This window comes from Syngnathus scovelli, chromosome 4 (assembly GCF_024217435.2).
Source record: "Syngnathus scovelli strain Florida chromosome 4, RoL_Ssco_1.2, whole genome shotgun sequence".
Taxonomy (NCBI): Eukaryota; Metazoa; Chordata; class Actinopteri; order Syngnathiformes; family Syngnathidae; genus Syngnathus; species Syngnathus scovelli.
Genome location: NC_090850.1, coordinates 20849408 through 20868090, shown reverse-complemented (window position 1 = coordinate 20868090; position 18683 = coordinate 20849408). Strand labels below are relative to the sequence as shown.

At 44.4% G+C, this 18683-nt stretch overlaps 2 protein-coding genes across 2 annotated transcripts; both read left to right on the top strand.

Annotated features, from left to right (window-relative positions):
- The first annotated feature begins 307 nt into the window (after nucleotides 1-307).
- Nucleotides 308-3184, top strand: glo1 (glyoxalase 1). Its single transcript, XM_049717167.1, has 6 exons — nucleotides 308-494; nucleotides 2025-2107; nucleotides 2209-2349; nucleotides 2511-2578; nucleotides 2711-2800; nucleotides 2891-3184. Exons 1-6 carry the CDS (start codon nucleotides 426-428, stop codon nucleotides 2980-2982), a joined length of 543 nt encoding a protein of 180 aa, XP_049573124.1. The 5' UTR covers nucleotides 308-425; the 3' UTR covers nucleotides 2983-3184.
- A 105-nt stretch (nucleotides 3185-3289) lies between these two features.
- On the top strand, nucleotides 3290-6092 carry si:zfos-1056e6.1 (uncharacterized protein LOC107988029 homolog). Its single transcript, XM_049717168.1, has 9 exons — nucleotides 3290-3425; nucleotides 4124-4191; nucleotides 4284-4331; nucleotides 4394-4458; nucleotides 4566-4603; nucleotides 4720-4799; nucleotides 5033-5095; nucleotides 5182-5232; nucleotides 5308-6092. Exons 1-9 carry the CDS (start codon nucleotides 3350-3352, stop codon nucleotides 5359-5361), a joined length of 543 nt encoding a protein of 180 aa, XP_049573125.1. The 5' UTR covers nucleotides 3290-3349; the 3' UTR covers nucleotides 5362-6092.
- Nucleotides 6093-18683: the final 12591 nt, after the last annotated feature.

The following is an 18683-nucleotide window of genomic DNA, read 5'->3' as shown; positions in this document are numbered from 1 at the left end:
TGTTTTGTTCTTGCCCATTTTAGACTGTGCACAAAATTTCAGAAGATTATATTTACTTTTAACACTTGTCTGAAATTCGTGTTGCCGCGTGTGTGATTTAATTGCACAAACAAAAACACAACAACACAAACTTGTCAAACTTGTGGCGACCGCGCCTATAATAGTAACGTCACAACGTCATGCTCTTTACATATTTGCATTTCACAAAGCTAGTATGTTTTGATAGTCCTTTTATTGCAGTGGGTAGAGTTAGGGGCGGGGCTATGGTGACTTGTCAGCTAAACAGCCAATCAGAGTCGAGCTTGACTTCAACTCCACCCGGACACCGACCCACGAACCCGTCGAGTCCGATCCGAGTGTTGACGATCACCTCCGAGCTTTTCTTAACATGTCAACCAGGTATTGAACTCAATTCTCGTGACAAAATGAGCGACAGAGGTCTATCGGATGAGCTGGCGGCGGCGGCGTGCAAAGATGGAGACCCTATTACGAAGGTAGGCAATGTTGTTGCCACCGGTTTGACGCGGGAGTAAAGTTTCGGGGATCTCACAAACCTCGGTGAGGGCCAACCCGAGTATATACGGTGACGAAATAGCCTGCGTCCATTATCGGACATGGCTAATTTTGTTGCGTCGTGACTTGCCATGTTACTTAAAATGGCAGTTTTTGAATTTAATAAGTCAGGAATAGAGTCAGCGTTGTTATTGTGTGTGTTAGTAGTTGTGTAACAAATGGTAAACATTTTGACAGAAGGCAGGCATGTGGGAATTAGCACCACGAAGCTAACTTAAGTGACAGGCTAGCCAGCTTAGTACTTCAAAGTTCCAAAAAGAGTATTCAACAACTTCCACGTGTTTCACCCATTCCAAACCATTCTATTCCAGTTTCAAAATATTCAAAACATTTTCACTTAACAGCTACGGTTTACGTGAAAGTTCTTTCCATTTAAATGAATGGAGGCCATTTCATTATGTAACTCATTCTTGCATTTTTTTTTTTCCACAACAGATTCGAACCATTCCAACTTAAAGCTGCTCCACTGATGTTTGGGCTAAACAGTTTTCTTGCTAGTCTTTCATTAGCTGAACAATCTCAAGTTGGAATAGTTTGAATCTATGGAAAAATGTAAATGTTTGAACTCCATTTGACTCCATTCATACTCCACACACCAAGTGTCTTGTTGAAATGAAGATTGTTGAGATTCTTTTGACCGTGTGAATATTTTCCCTGTCTGCTGCCGTTCATTCAGTCCAACAGAAAAGTTTTTGGCGTTCTCGTGCGAGCTCCTTGAAAACCTACACACACGCACATTAGTCAAAGTCAAAGTCAAAGTCTCCTTTATTGTCAATAGCTCCGCATGTCAAGACACACAAAGCGATCGAAATTTCGTTTCTCACTATCCCAGGGTAACAAGACAGAGTTCACAACGCACATACAAGTAAACAACACAGGAAAAATAAAACAAGAAGATGAACAATAAGAGTGATAGCACGCTAGCCGCTCCCGATCCACAGCAGAGTCCGGAAAGATGACAGTCAACCAGGCCACTGTGAACACGAGCACACAGCAGGCACGCACTGTCCGGTTCGTGGATCTTATCAGGCGAACGCAACCCATCTTGTCGTCCCGCGAACGAACGTACGCCAGTAGAATGGAAGGCACGGCTGGGCGAGGTGGGGTGGCCGCAAGCCTGGCCCGATGTCTCCGCGCTGGCCCCTCTCCCGCTGCCTCGCAGACCCGCTGCCGACGCATCCCAACAATGCTCCAGGACGGAGCAGTCCGAGCTCACGACGCAGTCCAACCGGGGGAGGAAGAGCAGGCCAGTCCGGCGTCGCTCCATGACGAAGCAGTCCGAGCGCCCTTAATCTCTCCGCACCAAAGTTCAGTGTGTACGCTCACACGCAGATGCCATTTGGCCTCATGCCACTTTTCACAGTCCCACGTCAGAGTATGAAATTTTGTTCACTTTTAGTATTTTGTATAAAATTGTCCTCTAATTAAATGTAAAAACGCCCTTCCTGTAGGATTTTATGATGCAGCAGACGATGCTGCGAGTGAAGGATCCGATTAAATCCTTGGATTTCTACACCAGGATCCTTGGCATGACGTAAGTATTGGGACACATGGCGCTCTATGAGGTAACGCTGTGTTTATTTGTTTGTGTGTGAGATTATGTGTTTACTATATGTGTGTTGAATTTGCCCCCAGTTTGCTGCAGAGGTTCGACTTCCCCTCCATGCGCTTCTCCCTCTTCTTCCTGGGCTACGAAGACAAGAACGAGATCCCTGAAGACGTGAAGGAGAGGACGTCGTGGACTTTCTCTCGCAGGGCCACCATCGAGTTGACCCAGTAAGTGCGTCACTGGCTCGCTAAAATGGTCTCCTCTGTCCCGAGAGCAGCATGTTTGACATGTGACAGTCAGTTGAGCATTCCTTCGGATTGAAAACGGAGGCGGTGGAGAGTATCTTCGGTTTCCCACGTCTTTGCTTAATGTTGCACCTCTCTTCTAGTAACTGGGGTTCCGAGTCTGATGAAAGCCAGTCGTACCACAACGGAAACTCGGATCCACGTGGCTTTGGTAAGTTTGGATTTAAATAAGATCATCTCAAACTGCCAATGCAGTCTTTTAATAAGACTTTCTGATTTTTTTTCCCTCCATCTGAAATAATGGTTGTAAAAATAATCTGTGTTTTACCGATCATCTCCACAGGACACATCGGCATCGCAGTGCCGGACGTCAACAAGGCTTGCAAGCTGTTTGAAGAGCAAGGCGTCACCTTCGTCAAGAAACCCGACGACGGTAAGATGGTTGACATTGACTTGAAAACGGTGAATCACCACTAAATTATGAACATTTCATTTTAATATTTCAATGATTTTCATCTCCCAGGAAAAATGAAAGGACTAGCTTTCATCCAGGACCCCGATGGCTACTGGATCGAGATCCTGAGTCCCAACAACATGATTTCTATCACCTCTTAAACAAAAAAAAAAAGATGCATGGCAAGTTGGATGCATGCAAGATGGAGGAATGCAAGCTGCTCTAAAATGGGACGTTTGGATTTAATACATGAGCTTTTTTGTTGTTCTGAAATAACTCAAGTTTGTGTGAAAGTAAATACAGAATGCACGTTGTTTTATGCTGCTCTAGGTAATAAATGTGAGAGCTGGTGTTCAAATGCAAGTGAGAACATTTTCCTCTGGTGCTTTTCAAAATAAACTGAAAAACCGGTTTTGTTTTGGTTTTTAATGAAACGCCCTTTTATTTTGAAATTTGGTTCCTGGCTCGAGTGTGTCCCAATCAGCACGTCTGGTCTACAGCCTTTTCTGCTCCGACATAAAAAAAAAGATGTCTGACGTTAGGTTTGACGCCTCCACGCGTGTCACCAAGGTTTGGGTCGCCCTCAGAAGACTCGACAAAAACGGTTTGTGTCACTTCCGCATCATTCATGCATTGAAACATTACGTCGAGATCCGTGCGCGTGACGATCGTCACGAAAACCGATAGCGTCTTATTTACACCAAACAGTAAATCATAACAAAAGGCATTTAGAAGAAGAAACATTTGCTTTTTTTTGTAAAATTTTAATGGAGCTTCTCTCCGTGTTACAACAGCTGCGTTTGACTTTTGAAGTGCTCCTGTCGATTCAAGAGCAACAGGTCCAGTTCAGGAGTCTTCGTTTACGATGGCAATAATGACGTCATCCGATTTTCGACCTAAATTCATAGTCAGGCTATTCTGAAATTATTTTAAAAATTATGTTTGTGTGTTGTCGTAGTTATATACATTTTCAGACGCTGATCATGTTAATGATGTCTCACAATAATTAGGAAATGGACAAATATATGCAACACTTTTTTGCATAATTTCTACAAGATACTGCTTGAATGACTGCTCACTCAAATAGAAATCCCCAAAAAATCCATATAAATCACAAAAATTCACATGAAAAAAAATCCACATCAAAACACAAAAAAAATTACTCTAAAAATCCACACAAAATATTTTGAAATATGTTGCCTCTTTCCTATAACAGCATTTCTATTTAGCACACATGCATGTTATGTGTAGCACTTGTTATAATGAAAAAGTATTACGGGTAACGGATGATGTATGCTGCAGATGACAGAGTTGTGGCTCTCCGCGAGGTGTCAATTCCTCAGGCGGCCGACATGTCCTCCGTCCAACAGGTGCTCCCCGCTGCTGACCCCCCCACACACAAGCATGCACACACTCCAGTCAGTCAATATAACAGAAGCATCATTGCTGTTATCATTTTCAGATCATCGCCGTCTGCTTCGGTCTGGACTCTTCAGATGTTGTATTCAAGGTAAGCAGCAAACATATTTTCCTTTTATTATGACTCACTGAATGACTTGCATGCATATGCAGATAAGAAATCAGCGTGGATGTCTGATCCCGCTGAACAGTTCCATCCCAGCAAACAGCAAGCACATGTATGTATGAATGTGAGGATTTTTTCTACACTAGATTAATTGAAAAGAAATAATTTGTTGTGGCCACTGCTTTATGTTCTAAACACTAATGTTGTTTCTGTGCACAGGCCCTACTTGCTTGAGGTAGCCAAGATCTTTCAGCATGGTAACATCACACTAGACACAAATCATAAAAAAAAAATATATATACATATATATCAATTAATAACGATGATGATGACCCAATATTAAAGTGTTAAACTTTTTTCTCCTTGTTTCTAGTGCGGCCCAACCCGAAAAGTATTCCCATGAATGTGATCAACAAGAGCATGAAGACCAGACTGCTCTCAGTCGACAAGAGGGTACACGGCTAACAAAAATTCAGAAATTATTTGAAATATGAAAAATAATAATAAGGGCATAATTTTTTTTTTTTTAATCACATGAGTAAACATGGAGTTTTTATTTTGTGGAATGTTGATTAATGAATTAAGATGCAAAATATATTCTAATCTGGTATTATCTATATATAGAATTATTCTTAAATATTTATTTTTATGTGTTTTAATGATTTTAAAGTATTGAATTGTTGCAGATTCAGAGACTTGAGGAACTTCTGCCTCAAATAAAAGAGAGACGTAATGAAAAATTGAGCCAGGTACTTAAAAGCAACCAAAAGACCATAAATGATTGTCATTTTTTTAAATCAAATCTTCATATTTTCCAATTCTACTGTGCTCTCAGGAGATTGAATGTCTGAACCAGAAATTGATGTTTCTTCACAAGAGAATGCAGGTGAGCAAACATTGTTTTCACAAGAGGTGTTTCATTGATTGACGTGGCTAAATAATTTTGCCTGCTTTGTTGCAGGTGGCGGACTCGCTCACGTGGAAAGGAATGCTAACCCGACCGCCTCTGTGGTGAACCATCGTCTGAAACCTGTCAATCAAGTCACTACGTCACAAGTGAAAAATGGCTTGGCACACAGTATTTAAGGAATTTGGACTGAGAAACAATGGGATTGAGAATTTACATTTTAAGACACTTAGTGTATATTTTCTTTGAAATAGTTAAAGATTTTTTTATTTTTGAGGAATAAATAAATTGTCACAATCCAGATTTTGTAATTTAAAATGTTTCATTATTTGTAAGGAATAATCAGAAGTATTTGAATGCTTATGTCATAAAGTAATCAAGTATTTTATAAATTTTTATTTTATGTATTTTTAGTATATTCATTTTTTTTTCGTATAGCTGTGAAGCCCCTTTTTGTGTTATCATACACCCAATATGTACCGTACACTGAGTGCCAAAAGTCCCAATGATCGTGAGCAGCAGGGGTGGGGGGGGCCCCATTTCAACCCCTTACACTGAGTGCCAAGCAGGGAAGAAATGGGTACCATTGTTATAGTCACTGGTATGACTCGGCAGGGGTTTGAACCCACAACCTCCCAATCTCAGGGCGGACACTCTCCTCTTAGGCCACTGAGCTGGTAAACACTTGTATCGTAGTATAACACTTATAGTCGTTTTTAAATAACATGTATGCCTAAATATTGTTATCCAATATATCTACTGCAATTTCACATTAGATTGCTGGTTTCAAATTTGCTTTTAATATTATTATTTTTAATAAACATTTATGTTAAAACTTGTCTGGCGTCTTATTCCTTGTTTTTAGATTCGCCAATTAAAACATAAAAATCAGACATTTGGTTAACTGCTTTATATGACAATATGTGTAGATACACTACACGAGGTTTAAAAAAAAAGAGAATAAATAAAGGGTTAATTGCACAACAAAAGCAGTTGCTCGCACCTGGGATATTTGTTTAAAAGAATCGTTCACCAAATCGTTCGCTACACTTTCTTATTTATTTATTTTATTATTTTTTTAATAGTAGTTTTTAAATAACGTGTATACCTATGTACGCCTAAATATTGTTTAATAATATATCTACTGCAATTTCACATTAGATTGCTGGTTTGAAATTTGTTTAACTTTGGGTACTTCGAAAGTGTCATTTTAAATTGTACTTTGCTAGGTGTTCGCGTACACAACGTGTTGTGATGACATCTGCTGTGGAGTCTTCGGCTAGTCGCTTGTGAGCTGCTCCATAAAACCATACATGTTCCACAGCCTGAGAGCGAGTCTTCCATAGGGTAGTGGTTAGTGCTCTGGGCTGTTACCCCAGCGACCCGGGTTCAAATCTCTGTGGGACCCAAAATTTTTTCACTGAGCTGGTCGCTTGTGAGCTGCTCCATAAAACCATAGATGTTTCATGGCCTGAGAGCAAGGCTTCCATAGGGTAGTGGTTAGTGCTCTGGGCTGTCACCCCAGCGACCCGGGTTCAAATCTCAGTGGGACCAAAAATTTTTCACTGATCTAGTCGCTTGTTAGCTGCTCCATAAAACCATACATGTTCCACAGCCTGAGAGCGAGTCTTCCATAGGGTAGTGGTTAGTGCTCTGGGCTGTCACCCCAGCGACCCGGGTTCGAATCTCAGTGGGACCAAAGATTTTTCACTGATCTAGTCGCTTGTGAGCTGCTCCATAAAACCATACATGTTCCATGGCCTGAGAGCAAGGCTTCCATAGGGTAGTGGTTAGTGCTCTGGGTTTTCACCCCAGCGACCCGGGTTCGAATCTCAGTGGGACCAAAATTTTTTCACTGATCTAGTCACTTGTGAACTGCTCCATAAAACCATACATGTTCCGTGCAGTGAGAGCAAGGCTTCCATACGAGGTAGAAGTAGGGTTAGGGTTGGGGTTAGAGGTAGGGTAAGGGTTAGAGGTAGGGTAAGGGTAAGGGTTAGAGGTAGGGTAAGGGTTAGAGGTAGAGGTAGGGTAAGGGTTAGAGGTAGAGGTAGGGTAAGGGTTAGAGGTAGAGGTAGGGTAAGGGTTAGAGGTAGGGTTAGAGGTGGGGTTAGAGGTAGAAGTAGGGTTAGAGGTAGGGTTTTAGGTAGGGTTAGGGTTAGAGGTAGGGTTAGAGGTAGGGTTAGAGGTAGGGTTAGGGTTAGGGTTAGAGGTAGGGTTAGAGGTAGGGTTAGAGGTAGGGTTAGAGGTAGGGTTAGAGTTAGGGTTAGAGGTAGGGTTAGAGTTAGGGTTAGAGGTAGGGTTAGAGTTAGGGTTAGGGTTAGGGTTAGAGGTAGGGTTAGAGTTAGGGTTAGAGTTAGGGTTAGAGTTAGGGTTAGAGGTAGGGTTAGAGGTAGGGTTAGAGGTGGGGTTAGAGGTAGAAGTAGGGTTAGAGGTAGGGTTATAGGTAGGGTTAGGGTTAGAGGTAGGGTTAGAGGTAGGGTTAGAGGTAGGGTTAGGGTTAGAGGTAGGGTTAGAGGTAGGGTTAGAGGTAGGGTTAGAGGTAGGGTTAGAGTTAGGGTTAGAGTTAGGGTTAGCGGTAGGGTTAGAGTTGGGGTTAGAAGTAGGATTAGGGTAAGGGTTAGAGGTAGGGTTAGGGTTAGGGTTAGAGGTAGGGTTAGAGTTAGGGTTAGAGGTAGGGTTAGAGGTAGGTTTAGAATTAGGGTTAGAGGTAGGGTTAGAGGTAGGGTTAGGTTTAGAGGTAGGGTTAGAGGTAGGGTTAGAGGTAGGGTTAGAGGTAGGGTTAGAGGTAGGGTTAGAGGTAGGGTTAGAGGTAGGGTTAGGGTTGGAGTTAGGGTTAGGGTTAGAGGTAGGGTTGGAGTTAGGGTTAGAGGTAGGGTTAGAGGTAGGGTTAGAGGTAGGGTTAGAGGTAGGGTTAGAGTTAGGGTTAGAGGTAGGGTTAGAGTTAGGGTTAGAGGTAGGGTTAGAGTTAGGGTTAGAGGTAGGGTTAGAGGTAGGGTTAGAGGTAGGGTTAGAGGTAGGGTTAGAGGTAGGGTTAGAGGTAGGGTTAGAGGTAGGGTTAGGGTTAGAGGTAGGGTTAGAGGTAGGGTTAGAGTTAGGGTTAGAGGTAGGGTTAGAGGTAGGGTTAGAGGTAGGGTTAGAGTTAGGGTTAGAGGTAGGGTTAGAGGTAGGGTTAGAGGTAGGGTTAGGGTTAGAGGTAGGGTTAGAGGTAGGGTTAGAGTTAGGGTTAGAGTTAGGGTTAGAGGTAGGGTTAGAGGTCGGGTTAGAGGTAGGGTTAGAGTTAGGGTTAGAGGTAGGGTTAGAGGTAGGGTTAGAGGTAGGGTTAGAGTTAGGGTTAGAGGTAGGGTTAGAGGTAGGGTTAGAGGTAGGGTTAGAGTTAGGGTTAGAGTTAGGGTTAGAGGTAGGGTTAGAGGTAGGGTTAGAGTTAGGGTTAGAGTTAGGGTTAGAGGTAGGGTTAGAGGTAGGGTTAGAGTTAGGGTTAGAGGTAGGGTTAGAGTTAGGGTTAGAGTTAGGGTTAGAGTTAGGGTTAGAGGTAGGGTTAGAGGTAGGGTTAGAGTTAGGGTTAGAGGTAGGGTTAGAGGTAGGGTTAGAGTTAGGGTTAGAGGTAGGGTTAGAGTTAGGGTTAGAGTTAGGGTTAGGGTTAGAGGTAGGGTTAGAGTTAGGGTTAGAGGTAGGGTTAGAGGTAGGGTTAGAGGTAGGGTTAGAGGTAGGGTTAGAGGTAGGGTTAGAGTTAGGGTTAGAGGTAGGGTTAGAGGTAGGGTTAGAGGTAGGGTTAGAGGTAGGGTTAGAGTTAGGGTTAGAGGTAGGGTTAGAATTAGAGGTAGGGTTAGAGGTGGGGTTAGAGGTAGAAGTAGGGTTAGAGGTAGGGTTAGAGGTAGGGTTAGGGTTAGGGTTAGAGGTAGGGTTAGAGGTAGGGTTAGGGTTAGAGGTAGGGTTAGAGGTAGGGTTAGAGGTAGGGTTAGGGTTAGGGTTAGAGGTAGGGTTAGAGGTAGGGTTAGGGTTAGAGGTAGGGTTAGAGTTAGGGTTAGAGGTAGGGTTAGAGGTGGGGTTAGAGGTAGAAGTAGGGTTAGAGGTAGGGTTAGAGGTAGGGTTAGGGTTAGGGTTAGAGGTAGGGTTAGAGGTAGGGTTAGGGTTAGGGTTAGAGGTAGGGTTAGAGGTAGGGTTAGAGGTAGGGTTAGGGTTAGGGTTAGAGGTAGGGTTAGAGGTAGGGTTAGAGTTAGGGTTAGAGGTAGGGTTAGAATTAGAGGTAGGGTTAGAGGTGGGGTTAGAGGTAGAAGTAGGGTTAGAGGTAGGGTTAGAGGTAGGGTTAGGGTTAGGGTTAGAGGTAGGGTTAGAGGTAGGGTTAGGGTTAGGGTTAGAGGTAGGGTTAGAGGTAGGGTTAGAGGTAGGGTTAGGGTTAGGGTTAGAGGTAGGGTTAGAGGTAGGGTTAGAGTTAGGGTTAGAGTTAGGGTTAGAGGTAGGGTTAGAGTTAGGGTTAGAGTTAGGGTTAGAGGTAGGGTTAGAGGTAGGGTTAGAGTTAGGGTTAGAGTTAGGGTTAGAGGTAGGGTTAGAGGTAGGGTTAGAGTTAGGGTTAGAGTTAGGGTTAGAGGTAGGGTTGGAGTTAGGGTTAGAGGTAGGGTTAGAGTTAGGGTTAGGGTTAGAGGTAGGGTTGGAGTTAGGGTTAGAGGTAGGGTTGGAGTTAGGGTTAGGGTTAGAGGTAGGGTTGGAGTTAGGGTTAGGGTTAGAGGTAGGGTTGGAGTTAGGGTTAGAGGTAGGGTTAGAGGTAGGGTTAGAGGTAGGGTTAGGGTTAGAGGTAGGGTTGGAGTTAGGGTTAGAGGTAGGGTTAGAGGTAGGGTTAGAGGTAGGGTTAGGGTTAGAGGTAGGGTTGGAGTTAGGGTTAGAGGTAGGGTTAGAGGTAGGGTTAGAGTTAGGGTTAGGGTTAGAGGTAGGGTTGGAGTTAGGGTTAGAGGTAGGGTTAGAGTTAGGGTTAGGGTTAGAGGTAGGGTTGGAGTTAGGGTTAGGGTTAGAGGTACGGTTGGAGTTAGGGTTAGAGGTAGGGTTAGAGTTAGGGTTAGGGTTAGAGGTAGGGTTGGAGTTAGGGTTAGGGTTAGAGGTAGGGTTGGAGTTAGGGTTAGAGGTAGGGTTAGGGTTAGAGGTAGGGTTGGAGTTAGGGTTAGGGTTAGAGGTAGGGTTGGAGTTAGGGTTAGAGGTAGGGTTAGAGGTAGGGTTAGAGGTAGGGTTAGGGTTAGAGGTAGGGTTGGAGTTAGGGTTAGAGGTAGGGTTAGAGGTAGCGTTAGAGTTAGGGTTAGAGTTAGGGTTAGAGGTAGGGTTAGAGTTAGGGTTAGGGTTAGAGGTAGGGTTGGAGTTAGGGTTAGGGTTAGAGGTACGGTTGGAGTTAGGGTTAGAGGTAGGGTTAGAGTTAGGGTTAGGGTTAGAGGTAGGGTTGGAGTTAGGGTTAGGGTTAGAGGTAGGGTTGGAGTTAGGGTTAGAGGTAGGGTTAGAGGTAGGGTTAGGGTTAGAGGTAGGGTTGGAGTTAGGGTTAGGGTTAGAGGTAGGGTTGGAGTTAGGGTTAGAGGTAGGGTTAGAGGTAGGGTTAGAGGTAGGGTTAGGGTTAGAGGTAGGGTTGGAGTTAGGGTTAGAGGTAGGGTTAGAGGTAGGGTTAGAGGTAGGGTTAGAGGGTTCCTTTTTTTGGTTTAACTACCATGTATGGTAGTTTAACTACCGTTTTTTTTTTTGAAAAAAAAAAAACGGGTTAGGGTTAGGGTTAGGGTTAGGGTTAGGGTTAGGGTTAGGGTTAGGGTTAGGGTTAGGGTTAGGGTTAGGGTTAGGGTTAGGGTTAGGGTTAGGGTTAGGGTTTGCAATAAACTACCGTGTATGGTAGTTTGTTGTTTTTAAAAAAAAAAAAAATACGGTAGTTTAACTACCGTGTATGGTAGTTTGTTTTTTTTTTTTCAAAAAAAAACAAAAAAAAACGGTAGTTTAACTACCATGTATGGTAGTTTAACTACCGTGTATGGTAGTTTTTTTTTTTTTTTAAAAAAAAACCAACAAACTACCATACACGGTAGTTAAACTACAGTTTTTTTTTTGAAAAAAAAAAACGGTAGTTAAACTACCATACATGGTAGTTAAACCAAAAAAAGGAACCCTCTAACCCTACCTCTAACCCTACCTCTAACCCTACCTCTAACCCTAACTCCAACCCTACCTCTAACCCTAACCCTACCTCTAACCCTACCTCTAACCCTAACTCCAACCCTACCTCTAACCCTAACCCTAACTCCAACCCTACCTCTAACCCTAACCCTACCTCTAACCCTACCTCTAACCCTAACTCCAACCCTACCTCTAACCCTAACCCTAACTCCAACCCTACCTCTAACCCTAACCCTACCTCTAACCCTACCTCTAACCCTAACTCCAACCCTACCTCTAACCCTAACCCTAACTCCAACCCTACCTCTAACCCTAACCCTACCTCTAACCCTACCTCTAACCCTAACTCCAACCCTACCTCTAACCCTAACCCTAACTCCAACCCTACCTCTAACCCTAACCCTACCTCTAACCCTACCTCTAACCCTAACTCCAACCCTACCTCTAACCCTAACCCTAACTCCAACCCTACCTCTAACCCTAACCCTACCTCTAACCCTACCTCTAACCCTAACTCCAACCCTACCTCTAACCCTAACCCTAACTCCAACCCTACCTCTAACCCTAACCCTACCTCTAACCCTACCTCTAACCCTAACTCCAACCCTACCTCTAACCCTAACCCTAACTCCAACCCTACCTCTAACCCTAACCCTACCTCTAACCCTACCTCTAACCCTAACTCCAACCCTACCTCTAACCCTAACCCTAACTCCAACCCTACCTCTAACCCTAACCCTACCTCTAACCCTACCTCTAACCCTAACTCCAACCCTACCTCTAACCCTAACCCTAACTCCAACCCTACCTCTAACCCTAACCCTACCTCTAACCCTACCTCTAACCCTAACTCCAACCCTACCTCTAACCCTAACCCTAACTCCAACCTTACCTCTAACCCTAACCCTACCTCTAACCCTACCTCTAACCCTAACTCCAACCCTACCTCTAACCCTAACCCTAACTCCAACCCTACCTCTAACCCTAACCCTACCTCTAACCCTACCTCTAACCCTAACTCCAACCCTACCTCTAACCCTAACCCTAACTCCAACCCTACCTCTAACCCTAACCCTACCTCTAACCCTACCTCTAACCCTAACTCCAACCCTACCTCTAACCCTAACCCTAACTCCAACCCTACCTCTAACCCTAACCCTACCTCTAACCCTACCTCTAACCCTAACTCCAACCCTACCTCTAACCCTAACCCTAACTCCAACCCTACCTCTAACCCTAACCCTACCTCTAACCCTACCTCTAACCCTAACTCCAACCCTACCTCTAACCCTAACCCTAACTCCAACCCTACCTCTAACCCTAACCCTACCTCTAACCCTACCTCTAACCCTAACTCCAACCCTACCTCTAACCCTAACCCTAACTCCAACCCTACCTCTAACCCTAACCCTACCTCTAACCCTACCTCTAACCCTAACTCCAACCCTACCTCTAACCCTAACCCTAACTCCAACCCTACCTCTAACCCTAACCCTACCTCTAACCCTACCTCTAACCCTAACTCCAACCCTACCTCTAACCCTAACCCTAACTCCAACCCTACCTCTAACCCTAACCCTACCTCTAACCCTACCTCTAACCCTAACTCCAACCCTACCTCTAACCCTAACCCTAACTCCAACCCTACCTCTAACCCTAACCCTACCTCTAACCCTACCTCTAACCCTAACTCCAACCCTACCTCTAACCCTAACCCTAACTCCAACCCTACCTCTAACCCTAACCCTACCTCTAACCCTACCTCTAACCCTAACTCCAACCCTACCTCTAACCCTAACCCTAACTCCAACCCTACCTCTAACCCTAACCCTACCTCTAACCCTACCTCTAACCCTAACTCCAACCCTACCTCTAACCCTAACCCTAACTCCAACCCTACCTCTAACCCTAACCCTACCTCTAACCCTACCTCTAACCCTAACTCCAACCCTACCTCTAACCCTAACCCTAACTCCAACCCTACCTCTAACCCTAACCCTACCTCTAACCCTACCTCTAACCCTAACTCCAACCCTACCTCTAACCCTAACCCTAACCCTAACTCCAACCCTACCTCTAACCCTAACCCTACCTCTAACCCTACCTCTAACCCTAACTCCAACCCTACCTCTAACCCTAACCCTAACTCCAACCCTACCTCTAACCCTAACCCTACCTCTAACCCTACCTCTAACCCTAACTCCAACCCTACCTCTAACCCTAACCCTAACTCCAACCCTACCTCTAACCCTAACCCTACCTCTAACCCTACCTCTAACCCTAACTCCAACCCTACCTCTAACCCTAACCCTATCTCCAACCCTACCTCTAACCCTAACCCTAACTCTAACCCTACCTCTAACCCTAACTCCAACCCTACCTCTAACCCTAACCCTAACTCTAACCCTACCTCTAACCCTAACTCCAACCCTACCTCTAACCCTAACCCTAACTCTAACCCTACCTCTAACCCTACCTCTAACCCTAACTCCAACCCTACCTCTAACCCTAACCCTACCTCTAACCCTACCTCTAACCCTACCTCTAACCCTAACTCCAACCCTACCTCTAACCCTAACCCTAACTCCAACCCTACCTCTAACCCTAACCCTAACTCTAACCCTACCTCTAACCCTAACTCCAACCCTACCTCTAACCCTACCTCTAACCCTACCTCTAACCCTACCTCTAACCCTAACTCTAACCCTAACTCTAACTCTAACCCTACCTCTATCCCTAACTCTAACCCTAACCCTAACCCTACCTCTAACCCTACCTCTAACCCTAACCCTAACCCTACCTCTAACCCTACCTCTAACCCTACCTCTAACCCTAACCCTAACCCTACCTCTAACCCTACCTCTAACCCTACCTCTAACTCTAACCCTAACCCTACCTCTAACCCTACCTCTAACCCTACTTCTACCTCTAACCCCACCTCTAACCCTACCTCTAATTCTAACCCTACCTCTAATCCTAACTCTAACCCTACCTCTAACCCTACCTCTAACCCTACCTCTAACCCTAACTCTAACCCTACCTCTAACCCTACCTCTAACCCTAACCCTAACCCTACCTCTAACCCTACCTCTAACCCTACCTCTAACCCTACCTCTAACCCTAACTCTAACCCTACCTCTAACCCTACCTCTAACCCTACCTCTAACCCTAACTCTAACCCTACCTCTAACCCTACCTCTAACCCTAACTCTAACCCTAACTCTAACCCTACCTCTAACCCTAACCCTAACTCTAACCCTAACTCTAACCCTACCTCTAACCCTAACTCTAACCCTACCTCTAACCCTAACCCTAACTCTAACCCTAACTCTAACCCTACCTCTAACCCTAACTCTAACCCTACCTCTAACCCTACCTCTAACCCTACCTCTAACCCTAACTCTAACCCTACCTCTAACCCTAACTCTAACCCTACCTCTAACCCTACCTCTAACCCTACCTCTAACCCTAACTCTAACCCTACCTCTAACCCTACCTCTAACCCTAACTCTAACCCTACCTCTAACCCTACCTCTAACCCTACCTCTAACCCTAACTCTAACCCTACCTCTAACCCTACCTCTAACCCTAACTCTAACCCTAACTCTAACCCTACCTCTAACCCTAACCCTAACTCTAACCCTAACTCTAACCCTACCTCTAACCCTAACTCTAACCCTACCTCTAACCCTACCTCTAACCCTACCTCTAACCCTAACTCTAACCCTACCTCTAACCCTAACTCTAACCCTACCTCTAACCCTAACTCTAACCCTAACTCTAACCCTAACTCTAACCCTACCTCTAACCCTAACTCTAACCCTAACTCTAACCCTACCTCTAACCCTACCTCTAACCCTAACTCTAACCCTACCTCTAACCCTAACTCTAACCCTACCTCTAACCCTAACTCTAACCCTACCTCCAACCCTACCTCTAACCCTACCTCTAACCCTACCTCTAACTCTAACCCTAACTCTAACCCTACCTCTAACCCTAACTCTAACCCTAACTCTAACCCTACCTCTAACCCTAACTCTAACCCTACCTCTAACCCTACCTCTAACCCTAACCCTACCTCTAACCCTACCTCTAACCCTACCTCTAACCCTACCTCTAACCCTAACTCTAACCCTAACTCTAACCCTACCTCTAACCCTACCTCTAACCCTAACTCTAACCCTACCTCTAACCCTACCTCTAACCCTACCTCTAACCCTACCTCTAACCCTACCTCTAAACCTAACCCTACCTCTAACCCTACCTCTAACCCTAATTCTAAACCTACCTCTAACCCTACCTCTAACCCTAACTCTAACCCTACCTCTAACCCTAACCCTAACCCTACCTCTAACCCTTACCCTAATCCTACTTCTAACCCCAACTCTAACCCTACCGCTAACCCTAACTCTAACCCTAACTCTAACCCTACCTCTAACCCTACCTCTAACCCTACCTCTAACCCTACCTCTAACCCTAACCCTACCTCTAACCCTACCTCTAACCCTACCTCTAACCCTAACCCTACCTATAACCCTACCTCTAACCCTACTTCTACCTCTAACCCCACCTCTAACCCTACCTCTAACCCTACCTCTAACCCTAACTCTAACCCTAACTCTAACCCTAACTCTAACCCTACCTCTAACCCTAACCCTAACTCTAACCCTACCTCTAACCCTAACTCTAACCCTACCTCTAACCCTAACTCTAACCCTACCTCTAACCCTACCTCTAACCCTACCTCTAACCCTACCTCTAACCCTACCTCTAACCCTAACCCTAACCCTACCTCTAACCCTACCTCTAACCCTAACCCTACCTAAAACCCTACCTCTAACCCTACTTCTACCTCTAACCCCACCTCTAACCCTACCTCTAACCCTTACCCTACCTCTACCTCTAACCCTTACCCTACCTCTACCTCTAACCCTTACCCTACCTCTAACCCTTACCCTACCTCTAACCCTTACCCTTACCCTACCTCTAACCCTTACCCTACCTCTAACCCCAACCCTAACCCTACTTCTACCTCGTATGGAAGCCTTGCTCTCACTGCACGGAACATGTATGGTTTTATGGAGCAGCTCACAAGCGACTAGATCAGTGAAAAAATTTTGGTCCCACTGAGATTCGAACCCGGGTCGCTGGGGTGAAAACCCAGAGCACTAACCACTACCCTATGGAAGCCTTGCTCTCAGGCCATGGAACATGTATGGTTTTATGGAGCAGCTCACAAGCGACTAGATCAGTGAAAAATCTTTGGTCCCACTGAGATTCGAACCCGGGTCGCTGGGGTGACAGCCCAGAGCACTAACCACTACCCTATGGAAGACTCGCTCTCAGGCTGTGGAAAATGTATGGTTTTATGGAGCAGCTCACAAGCGACTAGATCAGTGAAAAATTTTTGGTCCCACTGAGATTTGAACCCGGGTCGCTGGGGTGACAGCCCAGAGCACTAACCACTACCCTATGGAAGCCTTGCTCTCAGGCCATGAAACATCTATGGTTTTATGGAGCAGCTCACAAGCGACTAGCTCAGTGAAAAAGTTTTTGGTACCACTGAGATTCGAACCCGAGTCGCTGGGGGCAAAGCCGAGCGCACTAACCACTACCCTATGGAAGACTCGCTCTCAGGCTGTGGAACATGTATGGTTTTATGGAGCAGCTCACAAGCGACTAGCCGAAGACTCCACAGCAGATGTCATCACAACACGTTGTGTACGCGAACACCTAGCAAAGTACAATTTAAAATGACACTTTCGAAGTACCCAAAGTTAAACAAATTTCAAACCAGCAATCTAATGTGAAATTGCAGTAGATATATTATTAAACAATATTTAGGCGTACATAGGTATACACGTTATTTAAAAACTACTATTAAAAAAATAATAAAATAAATAAATAAGAAAGTGTAGCGAACGATTTGGTGAACGATTCTTTTAAACAAATATCCCAGGTGCGAGCAACTGCTTTTGTTGTGCAATTAACCCTTTATTTATTCTCTTTTTTTTAAACCTCGTGTAGTGTACCTACACATATTGTCATATAAAGCAGTTAACCAAATGTCTGATTTTTATGTTTTAATTGGCGAATCTAAAAACAAGGAATAAGACGCCAGACAAGTTTTAACATAAATGTTTATTAAAAATAATAATATTAAAAGCAAATTTGAAACCAGCAATCTAATGTGAAATTGCAGTAGATATATTGGATAACAATATTTAGGCATACATGTTATTTAAAAACGACTATAAGTGTTATACTACGATACAAGTGTTTACCAGCTCAGTGGCCTAAGAGGAGAGTGTCCGCCCTGAGATTGGGAGGTTGTGGGTTCAAACCCCTGCCGAGTCATACCAGTGACTATAACAATGGTACCCATTTCTTCCCTGCTTGGCACTCAGTGTAAGGGGTTGAAATGGGGCCCCCCCCCACCCCTGCTGCTCACGATCATTGGGACTTTTGGCACTCGGTGTAAGATGGTCATAACAAATCAGAACGCCTGATTTGGCAACTCCAATCCCGTCGTCACTTGTAGTGATGTGCATTCCAGTTCTTTTCAGTGAACTGAATCTTTAGGATCAGTTCACTCAAAAAATTCGTTCAATTTCAATTTAGTAGTTTTTAAATAACGTGTATGCATATATACGCCTCAATATTGTTATCCAATATATCTACTGCAATTTCACATTAATATTTCACATACACGTTATTTTAAAATTTAAGTGTTATAAAATCCAGATTACACAAAGAGAAGCATAATCTCCCCGTTGTTGCATAACGGCGCATCCCTTCATGCAATAAAGTTAGCCGTTAGCTTGGAGAAAACGCGCATAAAAGAAGTGGTGTTTCAGTGAGTACATATTTCTTTCCTTGGCAAATCGTAAATTGACATTCTGGCTTACATAGTACACGCCAGGAGACGCAACACGTTCACTGACTGATCCGTTGATGCACGGGAAGGCAGTTCACCCAATAACTTGTTCGCGAACGAGAAAGTCTGGATTGGTTCCCTCACTGATCTGTTCTCGCGATGAATTGGAAATGTAAATTACTCACTCACTGACTCGTTCACTCACACATCCGTTCAGTTGATGAACGGGAAATGCAATTCACGACTCGTTCGTAAACAGGAAGTTACGTCATTTTCTTCGTTTTGTTTTATGGCGAGGTGGCACTAGCTTTAATGTGCATTACCGACACCTACTGGTTGAAGTCATATGAACTGAAAAAAGGACGAATCCCTTTAGTGATTCGTTCACTCTCGTTCACTGAACATATTCGTTCTTTTG

Bases quoted from the DNA above. Each gene is read 5' to 3' on its own strand.
- glo1 (XM_049717167.1), top strand. From the start codon at position 426: ATGAGCGACAGAGGTCTATCGGATGAGCTGGCGGCGGCGGCGTGCAAA. The intron at 495-2,024 runs GTAGGCAATGTT...CCCTTCCTGTAG, and splicing joins ATGGAGACCCTATTACGAAG to GATTTTATGATGCAGCAGAC. The intron at 2,579-2,710 runs GTAAGTTTGGAT...TCATCTCCACAG, and splicing joins CTCGGATCCACGTGGCTTTG to GACACATCGGCATCGCAGTG.
- si:zfos-1056e6.1 (XM_049717168.1), top strand. From the start codon at position 3,350: ATGTCTGACGTTAGGTTTGACGCCTCCACGCGTGTCACCAAGGTTTGG. The intron at 4,332-4,393 runs GTAAGCAGCAAA...ATGCATATGCAG, and splicing joins CTTCAGATGTTGTATTCAAG to ATAAGAAATCAGCGTGGATG. The intron at 4,459-4,565 runs GTATGTATGAAT...TTCTGTGCACAG, and splicing joins CCAGCAAACAGCAAGCACAT to GCCCTACTTGCTTGAGGTAG.